This window comes from Phycodurus eques, chromosome 6 (genome assembly GCF_024500275.1).
Source record: "Phycodurus eques isolate BA_2022a chromosome 6, UOR_Pequ_1.1, whole genome shotgun sequence".
Lineage (NCBI taxonomy): Eukaryota > Metazoa > Chordata > Actinopteri > Syngnathiformes > Syngnathidae > Phycodurus > Phycodurus eques.
Window position 1 is genome coordinate 3,143,007 of NC_084530.1, and position 21,503 is coordinate 3,164,509.

At 44.2% G+C, this 21,503-nt stretch overlaps 1 protein-coding gene across 2 annotated transcripts in view; it reads right to left on the reverse strand.

Moving 5' to 3' along the window:
- The window catches only part of mtmr7b (myotubularin related protein 7b), a 45,705-nt gene extending 24,427 nt beyond the window's left edge, over nucleotides 1–21,278 (reverse strand). The window contains exons 1-4 of one of the 2 annotated variants that reach the window (XM_061679915.1): nucleotides 21,021–21,278; nucleotides 20,175–20,300; nucleotides 11,966–12,128; nucleotides 11,707–11,864 (exon numbers count right to left, since the gene is read on the reverse strand). In XM_061679915.1, coding sequence (XP_061535899.1) covers nucleotides 11,707–11,864; nucleotides 11,966–12,128; nucleotides 20,175–20,300; nucleotides 21,021–21,044 — 471 coding nt within the window. In that variant the 5' untranslated portion in view covers nucleotides 21,045–21,278. Of the gene's footprint in view, nucleotides 1–11,706; nucleotides 11,865–11,965; nucleotides 12,150–20,174; nucleotides 20,301–21,020 lie in introns of both variants that reach the window. The other variant, XM_061679914.1, reaches the window with a different exon arrangement.
- Between the last annotated feature and the right edge of the window lie 225 nt (nucleotides 21,279–21,503).

A 21,503-nucleotide genomic window follows, 5' to 3' on the forward strand; every position in this document is an offset into this window, starting at 1 on the left:
CTTCGTTTCCTCTCTCCCGTCCGGACAGGACGTGTCAAACGCTCACGTTTTCAACTTTAGTTCAACACACGATGTTCTATTTCCCTTTTCTTATGCCTATTTTTCTTCTTTTTATCATTATTAGTGTTATTTCCTTTCTTTAGTTGGAGCCCTTTGTTTGTTTCCCTCTTGTTCCCTTGTAGATGTCATTAAATATTCTATAAAATTCCACTCTTGGCTGTGTTTTGTGTGGGTTGAGTTTAACAATGAACCGCTGTCATCTAGAACTCATATTTTATAAAATGTAACAACCTTTAGATATGAGACTGATAAAAAGGTTCATCGTCACTTTTCCTAAATTTTATACATATAAAAAGTGACGTGGTGCCCTCTACGAGACAAAATTAGTTTGATTTTAACGGTAAAACGTAAATCGGACTAACCTGGAAGTGAACGCAGGCATTTACCTTCCTTCACATCTTTTTCCAAATTAATTACCCTTTTATTTAACCCCCATATATGCTACAACACTTTTTGTGGACAGTAACGATTGAACATGACCGTTTTGTTTTTGTTCATTTTGAGGCCTGAGCAGTGACTTTCTAAGTCTAATTCCTGAATATGACGCTGTAGTTGTTCAGCATTGTAGGAGAATAAAATGATGTCATCTGCAAAACAATGATGGCTCAAATAAGGGCAGTTAATTTTTAGTCCTTTTCCCCAATTGAGCTTTTTAAATATTTTTTCAAGGCAAGTTGTAAATAGCTTCGGAGACGGCGGGTGTCGCCTTGCCTGACGTATTTTCCTCGACTTATTTTCACTCTTTCATCATCAATTTGTATTGAACCAGAAGAATAGTTGTATACTGATTGTAGAATGTTGATATAGGGTGACTCTGTCCCTTGATTTACCAGCGCCTGCAGTATCGAAGTGGTGGTGACTGAGTGAATGACCAAACGCTTTTTCATAGTCGATGTAGGCTACACACAGAGACATTTCGTACTCGTGTCGTTCGATTATTTGTTGCTGTCTGTATGTGGTCCATAGTATTAAAACCGCTACAAAAACCCGCTTTTTCTATGGGCTGCGCTTCATTGAGTTTGATTCTAATTTGTGTGTCCAATATCTTTGCAAAGACTAGAAATTGTTGAGAGCAGGCTTATTGGGCGATAATTTCTTAGGTCCATTTTATCCATGTGTGCGTCTTTCCATGTCACCAGTGCCAGTCCAAACAGCATGGAAATAGTTTCACAAGGATCGTATTAGTAAGTCCGTTGCCTCCTGCTTTAAGCATTTCAACAGCAATTTTATCCAGACCACAAGCTTTTCCGGCTTTATGTGAACTAATAGTGTGTATGTGTGTGTGTGTGTGTGTGTGTATATATATATATATATATATATATATATATATATATATATATATAATTTTCACCAGATGTTAGGAACAACCCAAGTAATCCATACATAAAGTACAACAAATAAGATCAGAAATTAAGTTGCGTGTAATAATGTGAAATGATGAGAGGACAAAGTATTGAACACATAAAGGGATGTGCAAAAAGCCATGGAAAGCCAAGACAACATCTAAAATCAATAATCAAACAGCGATCCAGCCCCTTGTCAGTCCAAATGACACATCAGCTGGTGCAGTACTAATTGATGGCCTACAAAAAGGTCTCATCGCCAAGGTGCGAGTCAAGACACATCTCATGATGGGTAAGAGCAAAGAGCTGTCTCAAGACCATCGCAAAATAATTGTTCCAAAACATAACGCTGGCATTGGTTACAGGCTAAGCTTCTGAATGTTCCAGTGAGCACGGTGAGCCAATCATACCACCATAAATTTGCCTTGATCAGGTGGTCCTCGCAAGATTTCTGACAGTGGAGTGCAAAAAAAATAATCAGAAGAGTTCTCCAAGAGCCATGGACCACCCGTGGAGAGCTTAAAAAAGACCTGGGTTTAGCAAGTACGGTTGTCACAAGGAAAACAGTGAGAAATGCACTCCGCCGCCATGGCCTGTATGCGCACTCACCACGCAAGACCCTTTTCCTGAAAAAAAAAGCATGTCAAAGGTCGTTTAAAGTATGCTGAATAACATTTGGACAAGTCAGTTAAACACTGGGAGAATATAGTCTGGTCTGATGAGACCAAAATTTAACTGTTTAGATGCCATAATGCACACCACGTTTGGTGGAGAAATGGCACTGCACATCACCCTAAAAACACCATACCAACAGTGAAGTTCAGAGGTCGGGAACATGATGGTGTCGGGCTGCTTTACAGCAATGAATGAAGCAAGGATGAATGGGCAAATCTACTGAGACATTCTTGACAAAAATCTCCTGCCATCTACGAGGATGATGAAAATGAAACGAGGGTGGACATTTCAGCAGGATAAAGATCCAAAACATTCTGCCAAGAAAACTCAATTGGTTTGAAAGAAAAAATAAATAAAGCTTCTAGAATGGTCCAGACTTGAATCCAATTGAAAATCTATGGAAATAACATAAACTAAAGCTCCATAAAAGAAGCCCACGGAACCTTCAAGATTTTAAGACTGCTTGTATGGAGGAATGGGCCAAAATGACACCAGAGCAATGCATGCGACTAGTTTCTCGATACTGGAGGCGTCTTGAACCCGTCATTGCAAACAAAGGCTTTTGTAAAAAATGTCAAATAAATAACAGTTTCCGTGTTCAATACTTTTTCCCTGTGTTAATTCCCATTATTACACATAACTTAATTTTTAATCTTATTTGTTTCACTTTCTTTTTTATGTATGTATTACTCGGGCTGTTCCCCACATCTGGTGAAATGTCAGTAGCACCTTTGGAAATATATGTAGTGAGAAAAATGGTGACATGTTAAATACTTATTCCAGCCGCTGTACATATACATAGACACACATATATATATACAGCTATATATACACATATTAGACTTTACACCGATTTTATTGGGCTGATCAGTGTCGGACGATAATTAGCATTTTATGCTGATCGGCTGTGTGGCTTTAATGTCATAATTCGCCGATCCGATCAATTACGTCATTGATCGGCTCCGCAAAAGACATTTACTTCGCGTCGCCATCGTGCACAATATATTTGAATCCAAAAGCTAGTTTATTTTTAGCCTTGCCGCGCGTCCTTTGACGTAGTATTGGAAATATCTGATGGCTAATAAAGTTCTTTAAAAAAAATACATTTAAAAAGCATGTCGGAGGTGTGGAACAGGCAACACATCTGATATATATATATATATATATATATATATATACACACACATACACACACACACACACACACACATACACACACACACCCATATATATATACAACCCCAATTCAACCCCAACATAAAAACTGAATACAATGATTTGCAAATCATGTTCGGCCTATATTTAATTGAATACACTACAAAGACAAGATATTTAATGTTCAAACTGATCAACTTTATCGTTTTCAGCAAATAATCATTAACTTAGAATTTTATGGCTGCAACACGTTCCAAAAAAGCTGGGACAGGTGGCAAAAAAGACTGACAAAGTTGAGGAATGCTCATCAAACACCTGTTTGGAACATCCCACAGGTGAATAGGCTAATTGGGAACAGGTGGGTGCCATGATTGGGTATAAAAGGAGCTTTCGAAACTTTAGAGCATGATTCGACAGAATGCCGGTACAACCGTTAGCGCTAGCACTATCTTGCTAGGCTACATAACGTTTTGTTGGCTGCTTGCGAGCCGTATCGTATTAAAAGTATGTGAATATACCTCAAGCAAGCCTTGAATTAAAATCCTCTCCCGAGCATCAGTGACCACCAGCACACGTTTTTCCCCATTTTGTTCTTGTAATTCACACGACGCGATCGTTTTGTCGTGGCCGTGGTAACGAGTGTATTCGGTCGTGTTTGAGTTGACAAAATAAAGCCCAGTGATCGTAAAAGACGGGATGCGGTGGTATGGGAGTACAAGATTTGATTGCAGTAGACTGACATTTGTCTTGTGGTCTGATCCAGGCATTACGTGTTGTCTGTCACAGACCGGTTGTCTGTCCCAAAGACACGCGACAAGGTTAACAATAAACCAGCTTTTGAATTCAAATATACTGTACAAGACGGCGGCGTGGAGTAAATGTCTTTTGGGGAGCCGATCAGCGAATTATGACATTAAAGCCGATCGGTATAAAATGCTAATTATCGGTCGATACCGATCAGGCCGATCAGATCGGTGTAAAGTCTACTGATAATTGTTGTAATTTAGGGGAAGGCGGCACGGCGATCGACTGGTTAGTACATCTGCCACACAGACTTGAAGACCGGGTTCAAATCCGACCTCCCCTGTGTGGAGTTTTCATGTTCTCCCCATGCCTGTGTGGGTTTTCTCTGGGTATTCCGATTTCCTCCCATCATCCAAATAAATACATGCTAGGTTAATTGAAGACGCTAAATTGTCCGTAAATGTGAATGAGAGTCAATGGTTGTTTATTTAAATGTGCCCTGTGATTGGCTGGCGACCATTTCAGGGTATACCCCACCTTTTGCTTGTTGTCAACATACATGTGATCCTAGTGAGGATAAGTGGTTGAGACAATGGATGAATGAATGGATAGGTTTAGTGATACCGTGCGGTTGGTGGCTTAGCCCCAGCCCAGGGAGTCTTGGGCTCGTCTGGCTCGGAGCCATACATGTGTAACTAAGGAGGTAGCAAATGGAACACAGGGAGTGATTTTACCTTATTATGATTATGGTCTTTCATTGTTAAAGGTTAACCTTAAGTAGATGCCTTGGATTTTATAGGTTTTCTTTGACCAATTAGAATTTTTCCAAATTGTAGTTCATAAAGTCTTTTTGGGCTATTGAAGGTTTGTTGCCAAGTGTCATTTGCTGCCTCAATATTTTTGCTCTGAGCTCATTAAGGGGGAATGTGGTGTATTTTTAATAGTATCTGATTTAGACATTTTCACAGTACGGTATATTGCATGTAAAGGAGTGGTTGCTTTAACTATCTTCTCTTTGAACATTCTACTGCAAAGAGGTCAACTGCAGTCTTGTGACCGTTTGCTTACCAAGCAGGTTTCCCCCGTTTACAGGACAATACTTCCTCCTTTCCAATTTTAAATAATCTTTCTTGCACTGTATGCTGTTTTAATTGTATTTTAATTGTTACCTTTGTTCTAAATGTTTATAAGATTTTTTTCCCCCTTTGGTTTTAAATGATTTTAGTCATGTAAAGCACACAGTTACCTTGTGTATGAAACGCACTAAATAAATTTGCTTTGCTCCGATTAAGACAGGAAGTGAGCCATAAAAATGGGATTGCATTATAATATCAAAGATAACGATTACCATTTGGTACAATGGAGGAGGCTTAAACCTGGTCTTTTTGGCACCATATGAACCCACAGGGATATGATTAATTTATGGGCGAGAGTGCCGTGGACAGAAATTACACCAACTTTAGGTCAGAGTAGGAGCCCTGCCATTCAAACCCACCCAACGAACAATCAAGCCTAGGGGTGGTCTTTGAGAAAACGGCCACAGATACGAGACTTTATAAGCTTGTGACCGAGAATTTTCAGCGGGCTTTTTGACTCTGAAAACAGCTGTTACGACATAGGCTTTTCAATAAACCTAATCTTGCCCCAAAGCCTGTCTCTCAAATTATTCATTTTGTTCTTGCTCGACGGAAGGGCCGTTCATCTGGGTGGATGGCGATACACACACACCTGGAAATCCACCACAGGAGCATTAAGAAAATATGTGAATTCAAACGCTGGGTTGTCCTGAATGAAATACTCAAGTAGCATGATGAGTTCAGTTACATGGACAAGGACATATATAGTCATTTCTGCACTGTATACGTTTATCTGATATTTCTTCTTTACATGTGCAACAATTTAAAAATCCAATTCCAATGACGTTGGGACTAAAAACAGAATACCATGATTTGCAAATCCTTTTCAACCAATTTTCAATTGACTGCACTACAACGATAACGTTCAAACTGATAAGCTTTAGTTTTTTTGCGAAGAGTCACCCATTTTGTATTTGATGCCTGCAACACGTTCCAAAAAATATGAGGCAGGGACATGTTTACGACTGTGTTACATCACCTTTCCTTTTAAACAACACTCAATAAGCGTTTGAGAACTGAGGAAAAGTTGAAGCTTTGTGAGTGGAATTCTTTCCCAATCTTACTTGTTGTACAACTTCAGTTGCTCAACAGTCTGGGGTCTCCGTTGTCATATTTTGAGCTTCATAATGTGCCATACATTTTCAATCGGTGACAGGTCTGGACTACTGGTAGGCCCTTCTTGAATTCTACTTTTGCTGTGAAGCCACGCTGTTGTAACACGTTCATGTGGTTTGGCATCGTCTTGCTGAAATAAGTAGTGACGTCCCTGAAAAAGACATCGCTTTGATGGCAGCACATGTTGCTCCAAAACCTGCATGTACCTAATTAACGATGCATTAACATTAACATTAACGATGCCTTCACAGATGGGCAAACGATGCCTTCACAGATGGGCAAGTTACCCATGCCATGGGCACTGACACACCCCCATACCATTACAGATGCTGGCTTTTGAACTTTGTGCTGATAACAATCCAGATGGTCCTTTTCCTCTTTGGCCTGGAGGGCACAAAGTTTTTGGAACTCATGGCACAACGTCCATGAGTTCCAAAAACAATTTTGAGTGTGCACTCGTCAGACCACAGCACACATTTCCACTTTTACGTCAGTCCATCTAAGATGAGCTCACGCCCAGTGAAGGCAGCGGCATTTCTGACTGTTGTTGCTAGGCTTTCGCTTTGCATAGTAGAATATTAACTTGCATTTGTAAATGTAGAGACGAATTGTATTAACTGACGATGTTTTTTCCTGAAGTGTTCCTGAGCCCATGTGGCGATATCCTATCCACAATGAGGCTGGTTTTTAACGCAGTGTCGCCTGAAGGATTGAAAGTCACGGGCATTCAATGTTAGTTTATGGCCTTGCCGCTTCCGTGCAGAAATTATCTCCAGACTGTCTGAATCTTTTGATGATATTATGGACCAAAGATGACGAAATCCCTAAATACATTGCATTGATAGACTTTGTTCTTAAACTGTTGGACTATTTATTTACTCACGCAGTTGTTTACTAAGTGGTGAACCTCACCCCATACTTGCTTGTGCACAACTGAGCCTTTTGGGGATGCTCCTTTTATACCCAATCATGACACTCATCTGTTTCCAATTAACCTGTAGAATGTTCCAAACAGGTGTTTTTTTTTTTTAGCATTCCTCAACTTTTGTTGCACTTCTCCAAGCTTTTTTGGAACGTTATGCAAGCATCAAATTCAAAATGAGTGAATATTCCCCAAAAAACAATAACGTTCATCGGTTTGAACAAATACCTTGTCTTTGTAGTGTATTCGATTGAATATAGGTTGAAAAGAATTTGAAAATCATTGTATTCTGTTTTATTTACGTTTTTACACAGCGTCGCCACTTCATTGGAAATAGGGTTTATACAGTACATGCAGTGTCTTTTGAAAAAAAGTAGAAAAAGAAATGTGGAAAAATGCTAAATGTTTGCACAGGCAGTAGTTTATCGAGGAAAGTTTTTAATAAAGTATCTAGTAAAGTCTTTCCACAGTGTGCTGTCGAAATATACTGAGCCCTCAGTTACTCAATTACTTATCCTATGTGAGTGGTTGCTTTCCATACGTTACATGCTGTTTTTCCAAACAACGACAATAATACTAATACAGCAGTTGACTGACCAGTAGCCAGAGATGTGCACTTTCTTACACTATATTAATTAACACTTGCGGTATACAGTGTGTAACTGAGACAGATTTCACTGCTTATGTAATTGTTTTTTTCCACATGCTATAAAAATACAGAATAGATTTGAGATCATTAAGTATTTAAAAAGGTTATTAAATGGGAATGTAAATTAGGGCTGTTAACTCATGAATCACAAAAGAATGAATCTAAGATTAATCACACAATTTATTTTGACCACTGAAATTTGACAAACCTAAAATGCGGTGTAGGTTCATCAGTGATCAGGTCAATGCTTACGGCAGTGCAAAGATAAGTAAGGAGACTCCGAATGGTGGGCTCGGCGGCAAATTTTGCTTCAAAAGTCAACAAGTTTAAAATACCATCTCAAAGCAAAATGTGGTACATGAGGTATAGTTGGTGCCTGTGATTATTTGTGATGAATAAAAATTCAAAAGTATGATTAATCTGATTTTAAAAATTAATCGATTTACAGCCCTAATGTAAATATAAGACAATAAATACAAGACTTAATAGGGGTTCTGTTAAAACGGCATACTAAATTGTTTTACTTAGTGATGCGCCGAAATGAAAATTCTTGACCAAAACTGAAAAGCCCACGGCCGAAAGCTGAAACACCAAAAGAAATTAATCAAACTTTATTTGTAAGTACTTTTGCATCCCTCCATTTTCTGTACCGCTCATTCTCACCAGGGTCACGGGCATTCTGCAGCCTATCGCAGCTATCTTCTGGCGAGAGGCGGGATACACGCTGAACTGGTCGCCAGCCAATCGCAGGGCACATAGAAACAAACAACCATTCGCACTCATAGTATGGCTATGACTGCAGAGCTGCCAACCTATAGAAATTCAAGTTCAGATCAATTTGTCTGAATTTGCGTATTTTTAAAATGATGTCAAGAACATTACCGTGGGACAGTTATTGCAGTAAATGTAATAGGATGAAACAATTCTACACATGGTTCAATTTCACAACATAATCATTAATCTATAATCGTTATTGTTAATAAATTATGGCATCGATATTTGTTAAGGCGGCACGGTGACCAAATGGTTAGAGAGTCTACCTCACAGTTCTGAGGACCGGGATTCCATCCCCGCCCCCCGCCTGTGTGGAGTTTGCATGTTCTCCCCGTGCCTGTGAGTTTCCTCCGGACACTCCGGTTTCCTCCCACATCCCAAAAACATGCATGGTAGGTTAATTGACAACTCTAAATTGCCCGTAGGTGTGAATGGGATTACGAATGGTTGTTTGTTTGTATGTGCCCTGCGATTGGCTGGCAACCAGTTCAGGGTGTACCCCGCCTCCTGCCCAATGACAGCTGGGAAACGACCCTAGTGAGGAGAAGCGGCTCAGAAAATGGATGGATGGATATTTGTTAAAGTATTTATTGCATTAACCTGGCGGACGCAATTTGCAGCCAAATGTCTTCTCTTGCATGCTATTTTTGTATTTCTTGTATCTACTATTCCTGCTGAAATGATGCAAATTTCTCTATTGTGGGACTCAAAAATTTTATACTGTAACAATGTATTATATTAATGTACTTTTAAATGATAGGTTCATTTTCATTCAAGTAACGTAGCACCGGGGACATACGCAACTGTTTCCGGTCCCTGTGTTTATGTAGGAGTCTAGCGTTATCGTGTATTACAGTATTTACCTCTATAAACACGCACTAATATGCCTGCTATTTTGCTCCTCAAAGTTGGCTAATCTCCACGATAACGCGGTTCCAGCCAGACCAATGTGACAAGTGTACCGTACCAAACAATCACTTATTTTGGTGTTTTGCGACTTCATGGGATAGCTTAGCGATTAGCATGGTGCTCCGTCTCGTCTTATCCTCAGTCTTTCGTTGTTACGATACTTGCCTAAAAATGTAGTTTATTCGCTGCCACGCAGCCGAATATTAGTGACTTATGCTGCACTGACAACGGACGATAGGCGAAGCATCGTATTCAGCCCCGTCAGCTCGAGCTCGTAAGTAGCTGGGAGCGGCTGCCTCAAAATAGCGTGCTCCAAGCATTCCACCCCCAAGCAGCGGAAAGCAGCGAGGTTGGGCGACAATATGGACGCTCTGTTTGGGCTAGTAGCCGCTAGCATGATGTCGGAAAAGCCAAGCAGTTCCCATAATTCATCACGGCATGCAAATTTGAATTATTAGTCATAAAAACCTTCATCTTTGTTAGTAATGTGTGTTTCTGTTACTAGTAGTTGGTTGAATGTATGTTATTGAACATTTATGCTTTCACATTTATGGTTGATTTATGGCACGATCTCATTATCCTACCGTGAGTGTAAGGGTGTATGTAATAAAGTGAGCTCCCAGTCAATTCAACTGGATATTCAGCAAAGCTCTGCAGGTCATCCATCCATTTTCTGAGCCTCACTAGGGTCGCGGGCGTGCTGGAGCCAATCCCAGCTGTCATCGGGCAGCAGGCGGGGTACACCCTGAACTGGTTGCCAGCCAATCGCAGGGCGCATAGAAACAAACAACCATTTGCACTCACAGTCATGCCTAGACAACTGGTTAGCGCATCTGCCACACAGTTCTGAGGACCGAGGTTCACACCTCGGCCCCGCCTGTGTGGAGTTTGCATGTTCTCCCCGTGCCTGCGTGGGTTTTCTCCGGGCACTCCGGTTTCCTCCCACATCCCAAAAACATGCATGGTAGGTTAATTGACAACTTTAAATTGCCCGTAGGTGTGAATGTGAGTGCGACTGGTTGGTTGTTTATATGTGCCCTGCGATTGGCTGGCGACCAGTTCAGGGTGTACCCCGCCTCCTGCCCGATGATAGCGGGGATAGGCTCCAGCACGCCCGCGACCCGAGTGAGGAGAAGCGCCTCAGAAAATGGATGGATGGATGAATTCAGAACCAAGTTGCCTAACCCACGCTCGGGGGGCCTCTGCTTCTTGCGGGCATCGGTGCCGGCCGCGTGTGAGCACATCACTTTGAGACAAAAAGCTGCCAGACCACTGCCATCAACCCGCCAGCACCAAAGTTCCAGCAGGGCTGTTTCCCCAGCCGTGGCACAGCCCCAGCCCTGCCAGGAAGATCTCAGCGGCATCCTAATAGCACAACCACTTGCACTTTGTAGTTGCTTGGGAGCTGTACTGAGGGCTAATTTATAGCAAAAAAAAAAAAGATATGCATCTGTATGTGAAATACATGCTTCGTGTACAGAAGCATAGTTTGTGAACCAAAGTAATTTTAGCTTGAAAATCTTTTTTTGTGTTTGTGAAACAAGGTCATTCATGAACCGAGATTACACTCTACTAGAAAACTCAATCAGCAACTGCTGGTAAAAAAAAACAAACTAAATAAATATCGGTTGATAGTTGCATCTAGTAAAAGGCTAACAAACAAATCGCTAGGTTTTTCGCAATAACAGAGAAATATAGTACTGTAATTCCTCAACGTATGAAGAACAGTTGAAAAGGTCAGCACTCACCTGAAAATGAAAGCTCATAATCTCAATTTTGTGCTCTCCGGCTTCCCCTATTTACCATCCATGCATTCTTTTATACATTGTACACATACATTCTATACAGGATTATGCTATCCAGGATAAGCAATGACAGAGACTAGAGTCTATCCCATCTGATTTAGGACTTCATTTGAGGCATGAAGTGGTTACTGATCCAACAGCAGACAGACGGACGGACGGATAGATGGGACAAGACAAGACAGAGACCTATTTGAGGGAAACAAATGTTGTTTTTTTTCAAATCTAATTTTAACAGACGTGTGATCTGCCAAAATATTGGCCAAAAAGGTTGGTAGTTAAATTTTAATCTCAAGCAAGTTGGTGATTTTAGACACCCATCCATCCATTTTCCGAACCGCTTATCCTCACTAGGGTCGCGGGCGTGCTGGAGACTCAAAATGTAAATGTTATGCTGAGGATCACAAGTAGACCAACTAACCCTGTAGTCACTGTTGGCTGCTGAAGCAACCCAGAGGTTATTTGGAACTCCCATTCTTTTGTAGTCGGCCATGAGGTCTATGAAGTTCCATGACTCTTGTCTCTCCTCCTTGTTAATATTGGGATTGAAGGACAGACAGTACAGCTCACTGTACTTTTCTGGAAATAGAAGATATTAAATAAATGTGAAATTCTAATTTGTTTTCTTTTAGATGCTGTAAAAACAAAGACACACACTTTGCCCATCAGAACACACAAACCTGGTCGTGATAACCGCAACAATGAGGTGTGAACATCGAAACAGTCTTTCTCCTGTTGGATGAGAAGCTGGAAGATCCTGAAATCTTTGCAACGCAAGATCAGCTGACAACCAGCGGGTGTGGTGGGCAACCTCTCCACACTGCTTACCATGCTGTGTAAGACCTGAAACAAACAATCTAGTTGCTACATGACAAATAAATTACGATCGATAGAATGAAGAGACGAAAACTACCCTGAAGGTTTTTGAAATGCTTTGAGGAAAAACAAGCTTTCTCCTTCACACTAGACCTTGATGGTGAATAGTATGGGATGAAGGAGCAGTTGATTTTGTTTGGTGTAAAGCTTCACCGATATGGGATTTTTGGGGCCAATGCTGATAGTGATACAGTTTTAAAAAAAAAAAAAAAAAAAAAAAAAAAAAAGCTAATATCCAATATATTGGCCGATAACCAATGTATCTGCCTTTATTTTTACTATATTTCATGTTCTATTATCAAATATTGATTGACAATGTTTCAAATTGTAAGTGAATGCATCATTCATGCACTGTTCTTCTTCAACGTAACTCAAGTCGAACCACAGCAGCCAAGGCACAGTGAAGTACACATGGATAAAATTGTTGGCACCTCTCCGTTAATGGGGGATGGGGGAGAAACTGGTCACAGAAATATCTTGAATCTGACAAAAGTAACAATAAATAAACATTTAATGAAAATTAACCAATGAAAATCAGACATTGCCTTTAAATTGTGGTTCAAAATAATTATTTTAAAAACAAACTCATCAAAAAGGCCTTGACAAAAATGATGGTACCCCAAGAAAAGATTGAACATGAACTCATTTAGTGCCTAACTTGTGTAGCGTGTATTGGCGTTTGGAAAAACTTAATTTCCATCCATCCATTTTCTACCGCTTATCCGGGTCGGGTCGCTGGGGCAGTAGCTTTAGCAGGGACGCCCAGACTTCCCTCTCCCCAGCCACTTCATCCAGCTCTTCCAGGGGGATCCCCAGGCCAGCCGAAGGACGTAGTCTCTCCAGCGTGGCCTGGGTCGTCCCCGGGGTCTCCTCCCGGTGAGACGTGCCCGGAACACCTCACCAGGGAGGCGTCCGGGAGGCATCCGAATCAGATGCCCCAGCCTCCTCATCTGGCTCCTCTCAATGCGGAGGAGCAGTGGCTCTACTCGGAGATCCTCCCAGATGACCGAGCTTCTCACCCTCTCTCTAAGGGAGAGCCCGGACACCCTGCGGAGGAAACTCATTTCGGCCGCTTGTATCCGGGATCTTGTTCTTTCGTTCACGACCCACAGCTCATGACCATAGGTGAAGGTAGGAACGAAGATCGACCGGTAAATTGAGAGCTTCGCCTTTCGGCTTAGCTCCTCCTTTCCCACAACGGACCGATACAAAGTCCGCATCACTGCAGACGCTGCACCGATCCGCCTGTCGATCTCCCGTTCCATTCTTCCCTCACTCGTGAACAAGACCCCAAGATACTTGAACTCCTCCACTTGGGGCAGGATCTCATCCCTGACCTGGAGAGGGCATGCCACCCTTTTCCGACTGAGGCCCATGGTCTCAGATTTGGAGGTGCTGATTCTCATCCCAGCCGCTTCACACTCGGCTGCGAACTGCTCCAGTGAGAGTTGGAGCTCACGGCTTGATGAAGCCAACAGAACCACATCATCAGCAAAAAGCAGAGATGCAATACTGAGGCCACCAAACCGGACCCCCTCTACACCTTGGCTGCGGCTAGAAATTCTGTCCATAAAAGTTATGAACAGAATCGGCGACAAAGGGCAGCTGTTCGGTCCAACCCTCACCGGGAACTGGTCCGACTTACTCCCGGATATGCGGACCAAACACCGACTCCGGTTGTACAGGGACCGAACAGCCCGTATCAGGGGGTTCGGTACCCCATAATCCCGAAGCACCCTCCACAGGACTCCCCGAGGGACACGGTCGAACGCTTTCTCCAAGTCCACAAAACACATGTAGACTGGTTGGACAAACTCCCATGCACCCTCGAGGGCCCTGGCGAGGGTGTAGAGCTGGTCCACTGTTCCACGGCCAGGACGAAAACCACACTGCTCCTCCTGAATCTGAGATTCGACTTCCCGACGGACTCTCCTCTCCAGCACCCCTGAATAGACCTTACCAGGGAGGCTGAGCAGTGTGATCCCCCTGTAGTTGGAACACATCCTCCGGTCCCCCACCACCCCAGGGGGTGGTGGGGGACCACCACCCCAGTCTGCCAATCCAGAGGCACTGTCCCCGATGTCCACGCGATGTTGCAGAGGCGTGTCAACCAGGACAGCCCCACAACATCCAGAGCCTTTAGGAACTCCGGGCGAATCTCATCCACCCCCGGGGCCCTGCCACCGAGGAGCTTTTTAACTACCTCGGTGACCTCAAACCCAGAGATAGGAGAGCCCGCCTCAGAGAACCCACACTCTGCTTCCTCATGGGAAGGCGTGTCGGTGGAATTGAGGAGGTCTTCGAAGTATTCTCCCCACCGACTCACAACGTCCCTAGTCGAGGTTAGCAGCGCCCCATCCCCACTATACACAGTGTTGGTGGTGCACTGCTTTCCTCTCCTGAGACGTCGGATGGTGGACCAGAATTTCCTCGAAGCCATCCGGAAGTCTTTCTCCATGGCCTCACCGAACTCCTCCCATACCCGAGTTTTTGCTTCAGCGACCACCAGAGCTGCATTCCGCTTGGCCAGCCGGTACCCATCAGCTGCCTCAGGAGTCCCACAGGCCAAAAAGGCCCAATAGGACTCCTTCTTCAGCTTGACGGCATCCCTCACCGTTGGTGTCCACCAACGGGTTCGTCGATTGCCGCCACGACAGGCACCGGCCACCTTACGGCCACCGCTCCGGTCGGCCGCCTCAGCAATGAAGGCGTGGAACATGGTCCATTCGGACTCGATGTCCCCCGCCTCCCCCGGAACATGAGCAAAGTTCTGTCGGAGGTGGGAGTTGAAACTCCTTCTGACAGGGGATTCTGCCAGACGTTCCCAGCAGACCCTCACAATACATTTGGGCCTGCCACGTCGGACCGGCATCTTCCCCCACCATCGGAGCCAACTCACCACCAGGTGGTGATCAGTTGACAGATCCCCCCCTCTCTTCACCCGAGTGTCCAAGACATGCGGCCGCAAGTCCGATACAACACACACAACCACAAAGTCGATCATCGAACTGCGACCTAGGGTATCCTGGTGCCAAGTGCACGTGTGGACACCCTTATGCTTGAACATGGTGTTCGTTATGCACAATCCGTGACGAGCACAGAATTCCAATAACAGAACACCGCTCGGGTTCTGATCGGGGGGGCCGTTCCTCCCAATCACGCCCTTCCAGGTCTTACTGTCATTCCCCACGTGAGCATTGAAGTCCCCCAACAGAACAATGGAGTCCCCAGCGGGAGTGCTCGCCAGCACCCCCTCCAAGGACTCCAAAAAGGGTGGGGACTCTGAACTGCTGTTTGGTGCATAGGCACAAACAACAGTCAGGACCCGTCCCCCCACCCGAAGGCGGAGGGAGGGTACCCTCTCGTCCACCGGGGTGAACCCCAACGTACAGGCGCCGAGCCGGGGGGCAATAAGTATACCCACACCTGCTCGCCGCCTCTCACCGTGGGCAACTCCAGAGTGGAAGAGAGTCCAACCCCTCTCGAGAGGACTGGTACCAGAGCCCAAGCTGTGTGTGGAGGCGAGTCCGACTATATCTAATCGGAACTTCTCGACCTCACACACCAGCTCGGGCTCCTCCCCTGCCAGAGAGGTGACATTCCACGTCCCTAGAGCCAGCTTCGAAGGTGAACGCTTAATTTACATTTTAACGTCACAATCAAACTTTTTGTCACGTAAAGGGCACCATGTTTGTGTAAAATTTACGACAAAGTGATGAAAAAACTCTTATCACTCTCATAATCTGAAGGTTGCTTCACTTTGGAAATACAAATTCTCGACTACAGAGGTCTTGTCGTATCCATGTATAATCACGCTAGAAACCAGCTGACAAAAGAAATTAACATTGCAAAGAGAAACTATGCAGTAAAGTTGGAAAAACAGTTTACCGCTAACGACACTAAATCATTCTGTCATGCATTACAATCGCTAACCAATTACAAGCGACCAACCCCCCAACCTGAGAATAATAAAAGACTAGCAGACAACTTGAACACCTTCTGCAGATTTGAAAAGGACACTTTCACACCCCACACAACCGACCACCATCACACCTCTGCGGATGACACAGTCAACATGGGACTGCACTTTATCCTAAACACCTCGACGGCGCGGGGACCTACGCGAGGATCCTGTTCGTGGACTTCAGTTCTGCGTTCAACACCATCATCCCCGAACTCCTCTCCTCCAAGCTTCTCCAGGTCAGCGTCTCGCCTGCCTTCTCCCAGTGGATTTACAGCTTCCTGACGGGCAGGCCACAGCAGGTGAGGCTGGGGGACACCACCTCATCTACATGCACCACCAGCACCGGGGCGCCCCAAGGTTGTGTCCTCTCTCCGCTGCTCTTCTCTCTCTACACGAACGACTCCACCTCAACGCACCCGGCTGTCAAACTCCTGAAGTTTGCAGACGACACCACAGTCATCAGCCTCATCAAAGACAGTGATAAGTCTGCATATCGACTGGAAGTGGCATGGCTGGAGCTGTGGTGCGGCCGACACAACCTGGTGCTGAACACGCTCAAGACTGTAGATATGACTTCAGGACGCATCCTTTGCCATAGCTGCCCCTCACGCGGTCCAACTGCCCTGTGTCAACTGTCGAGACCTTCAAGTTCCTGGGAATTACAGTCTCTCAGGACCTGAAGTGGGAGAAAAACATCATCTCCATCCTCAAAAAGGCCCAACAGAGGATGTACTTCCTGCGGCTTCTGAGGAAGCACGGCCTGCCACAGGAGCTGTTGAGGCAGTTCTACACAACAGCCATCGAATCAGTCCCGTGTTCTTCCATCACAGTCAGACCCGGACTCAGATTCTTCGATCTAGCCTTTTTGTGAGACTGAATTGCAACCTGCTTATGAAGGATTTTCTTAATCCTACATCTTGGTTTGAAACTCTGGATGTTTTTTTCATTTGATTGATTAATTTATTATCAAAAGGGGGGATTTGCTATGACAAAATATAGTCTATTCTTTTATTATATTATCCCATAGTTCCTGTGGGCGGCACGGTGGACGACTGGTTAGAGCGTCAGCCTCACAGTTCTGAGGACCCGGGTTCAATCCCCGGCCCCGCCTGTGTGGAGATTGCATGTTCTCCCCGTGCCTGCGTGGGTCTTCGCCGGGCACTCCGGTTTCCTCCCACATCCCAAAAACATGCATTAATTGGAGACTCTAAATTGCCCGTAGCATGTGAGTGTGACTGGTTGTTTGTTTGTATGCATGTGCCCTGCGATTGGCTGGCAACCAGTTCAGAGTGTACCCCGCCTCCTGCCTGATGATAGCGGGGATAGGCTACAGCACGCCCGCGACCCTAGTGAGGAGAAGCGGCTCAGAAAATGGATGGATAGTTTCTGTGTGATTTGTATTAATTCAATAGTTCTTTGTGCTTGTGTGACTTTTCCAATGTACCTTGTAGCTTAATTGTTTTTTCCCTTCTTTCATCCTGTCTCAGTGGCTCTACCAGCCTCCATTTTCTCTCAAGGACAAGATAACTGTGAATAGACATTTCTTCCTTGACTCCCTCCCTTTTCAGTTTAACTCTGCGTTGCTCTTCCGTGTTCTTCAGAGACGGGGAGAAGCACGAAGCAACTGCAGGTTCCTCTTTTGACTGTCTCTCTTTGTAAAGATTTCATTAAAATGACAAAAGACAAGATTGTTTCTTGATTTAATTGCAAAACACGTTTCATTGCAGTGACTGCCTCAAAAGGTTGTGCAACAAAATATTAAGTTAAGGGTAGCATCATTTTTGTCCAGGCCTGTTTCATGAGTTTGTTTTTGAAAATAATTCTGTTAAACCACAATTCAAAAGCAATGTCCGTTTTTCTTGGCTAATTTTAATTACCTTTTATTTTTTTTATTACTTTTGTAAGATTCAGGTTATTTCTTTGACCATTGTGAGGTTGTCTTTCATTATCAGAGGGCTACCAACAATTCTATCCACGTGTGTAAATGTTTCAGCTTGATGATGAAGATGACCTCAAAAGACAATCCTGAAGTCATTTCTGCCTTGTAGTTGAAACAGTTAAGTTGTGAAGTTGTGTATGTATATATACATATATATCTTTGTTTAATTCATAAAGACGCAAATACACAACTTTGAGACACTTACATATACAGTACTGTTGTGTATTTAACAAAGCTACAACTTAGGCTTGATACACATAGAAATATTTTTAAAATCCTAAAAGATTGTTTATCTGTTAAAGAGCCCACACATGAAGATTAAAAAAAAACAATAAAAAAATCAAAAGCAAACTCCGAGCCTGGCCGTAAGGACACACAGGTCAAGGAGGCAATGTAGGCCCCCCTTCCCGTTGGCTCACTACCAGTGGGAAGGGTCAAAGGCGGCATTGCCATGTGAGCTTGGCGGCGACTAAAGGCGGCGACCTTGGCAGTCCGATCCTCAGCTACAGAAGCTGGCTCTTGGGGCCTGGATTGGCATCTTTTTGGCAGTGAAGGAGCCTGAGCTGGTGTGTGAGGTTGTGAGGCTCCACTAGATGTAGTCGGGCCGTCTCGACACATGGCTTGGGCTCTGGAAACAGTCCTCTTGAGAGGGGTCTGAGTCTCTTGAGAGGCGCCGAGCAAGTGTGGGCATACTTATTGGCTCTTGGCTCGATGCCTATATGTTGGTGTGCACGCGGTGGAGAGGGTAGCCTCCCGCCACTTTCTGGTGGGGGGAAAGGATCCTGACTGTTGTTTGTGCCTTTGCACCAAACAGCAGTTCAGAGTACCCACCCATTTTGGAGTCCTTGGAGGGGGTGCTGGAAGGCGATTCCACTCAGGACTCCCTCGTTCTGCTGGGGGATGTCAACGCTCACGTGCGTAACGACAGTGAGAACTGGAAGGGCGTGATTGGGAAGAATGGTCCCCCGAACAGAACCCGAGTGGTGCTTGTGCTCGTCACGGATTATCCAGAACGAACACAATGTTCTCGCATAAGGGTGTCCATAGGCGCATTTGGCACCAGGACACCCTAAGCCCCAATTCAGTGATCGACTGTGGTTGTGTTATCAGAGTTGCTGCCGCATATCTTGGACATAGAGGGGCGCAGCTGTCAACCAATCACCACCTGGCGGTGTTTTGCCTAAGAGGGCGGGGAAGGATGCCGGTCAGACCTTGCAAAGCCAAACATGCTCTGATAGACGGCTGGGAATGTCTTGCAGAGTCCCCTATTAGAAGGAGTTTCAACTCCTACCTCCAGCAGAACTTTGATAACATCCTTGGGGTCCCCCTTAGAGATAGGGTGAGAAGCTAGGTCATCCGGGTTGCGCTCAGAGTAGAGGCGCTGCTCCTCCGCATTGAGAGGAGCCAGCTGATGAGGCTGTGTCATCTGGTTAGGATGCCTCCTTGACAGCTCCCTGCTGAGGTGTTCTATGCACGTCCCACCGGGAATAGGCCCAAAGGTGTTCCCAGGCCAGCTGGGGTGGGGGGGGGGGAGGGATCCCCTGGAAAAGCTGGAGGAAGAGGGCGTTGGAGAGAAGTCAGGGCTTCCTGCTTAGGCTGCCATGACCAAATCCCTGATAAGTGGAAGAACATAGATCCATGGATGTATTCATCATTTAGCTTGTCTTCTTCTCTTCTATTATTGAGGGAAAAGGCCTTAGCAGTGGACAGAGAGGAAGTGTGAGGACTGTGTGCATCATCACTGCCGTTCACAACAGTATTTGTTTTCGAATATTCGCTCTAAACCAGTGATTCTGTTTTGTCTTAATACGGAGTGGTTTGTTGAACAAGGGATTGACTTACAGAAGAGTGATTTTGCAATATAACTAATGTCAATCGATGAGCTCCATAAAGAACCTAAAATGACTATTGAGTCATAAGACGCATGATAATTGTTGAGTAATTTGTCTTGTGATTTAAAATCATCAAGAGAATTTCGACATCTTCTTATGGGGAAGCTCTTGGGCTTTTCTCATAAAATGCTAACAGTTACAGAGAGAAGTAGTTGATTTTGCAGTTGTTTTAAAGACAAACTCTTATAGTTAATAGATAGCTCAGCTTCTCATCTTACCCATGTCTCCTTGCGTGTCTCAGGGTTGTTCTCTATAAACATTGAATGTGTTGCTGAAAGGTAGAGTGTCCCCACGCTGGCTTTTCTCTGGCCCTTCGACCTGCCCAGGAGACGCACATTTTCCACCTTACGGAACCGCATGCACACACAAATAAACAAAATATCAGGGATACACAATCTCACACATTTGAATCTTCAAGCAAAAAATAAAAAATAAAACAAACAATAGAAAATCGACACACTGTCTTGTGTTTTATGAACATAAGGACGGTCATTGTTATTTCTTAATTCTTCAAAACACAGTTGCCCTATTACGATGTGGATGGTCGGGTAAAGTGCAATGCAGCGTCACGGTTGGGCAGATGAGCGTAAGGACCTGGGCACAATAGGGATTTTAACCCCAAAAATTAAATGATACGAACATGCGTTGTTGTAGAAATACGCGATCATCGTACATTATCATTGTAAATTATGTATATAGCATATTCAGAAGAAATCAATTCGATTATCAGACAAACCTTTGGGAATTAAATGATCTGTGCGAATAGGGTGGGCGGCTGCTTATACTATTAAGCGGTTACGAGTGCTGCGGGTCACATAGAAGAGGATTTCCAGCCTAAAACCACATAAAATGTGCCGTTTGCGTTCTGTCCACAGTAACGCCATACGAGCGTCTGATGTTGCTGCTCGGATGCTTGCACCTGGGCAACGTTACAGTTAACTTGAGAAGCATAAGAACAGTGTAACTGGGCCCGGTTTGGTGACGTGATGAAAATAAACGCAGCGCAAGAAAATACCGAAAAGGGAAAATTCAGTTCCAGTACCATGTTAACATGTCAACGATACCTTGGGCGTCCGGATGTACTCCATCACTGACAACCAAAATGGTGGAGATAAATAATGGACAGACGTGTGTTCCTTTCCTGTGGTATTATAGTCTCCGTTTCACGTCAAGTGCTCTGCGTTCCCCGTGGCTGTTGTTCGCATAATATCCTGAAATACTTATCATCGTTTTCGTTTCTATGATTTGTTCGTTGCGCTGAAAGAGAGCAGACCTGCCATAGCAGTCATTTTACTGCGGTCAAGGCACACGCCCCTAATCTTTGTTCATACTAGGCATTACGGTAATAGGTCGCCAACTCGCGGCGAGAGCCACCTTCAAAATAAAAACTACCCAATAATACAGACGTCAATGTTCTTCGTTTAAGGAATGCAACCTACATTAAAACATTTAGTTTATTTGATAGCTTTGGAAAAATAAATGGTAAATGGACTGCACTTATATAAGGCTTTAGCTACACCATCACAGTGCCCAAAGCGCTTTACAAA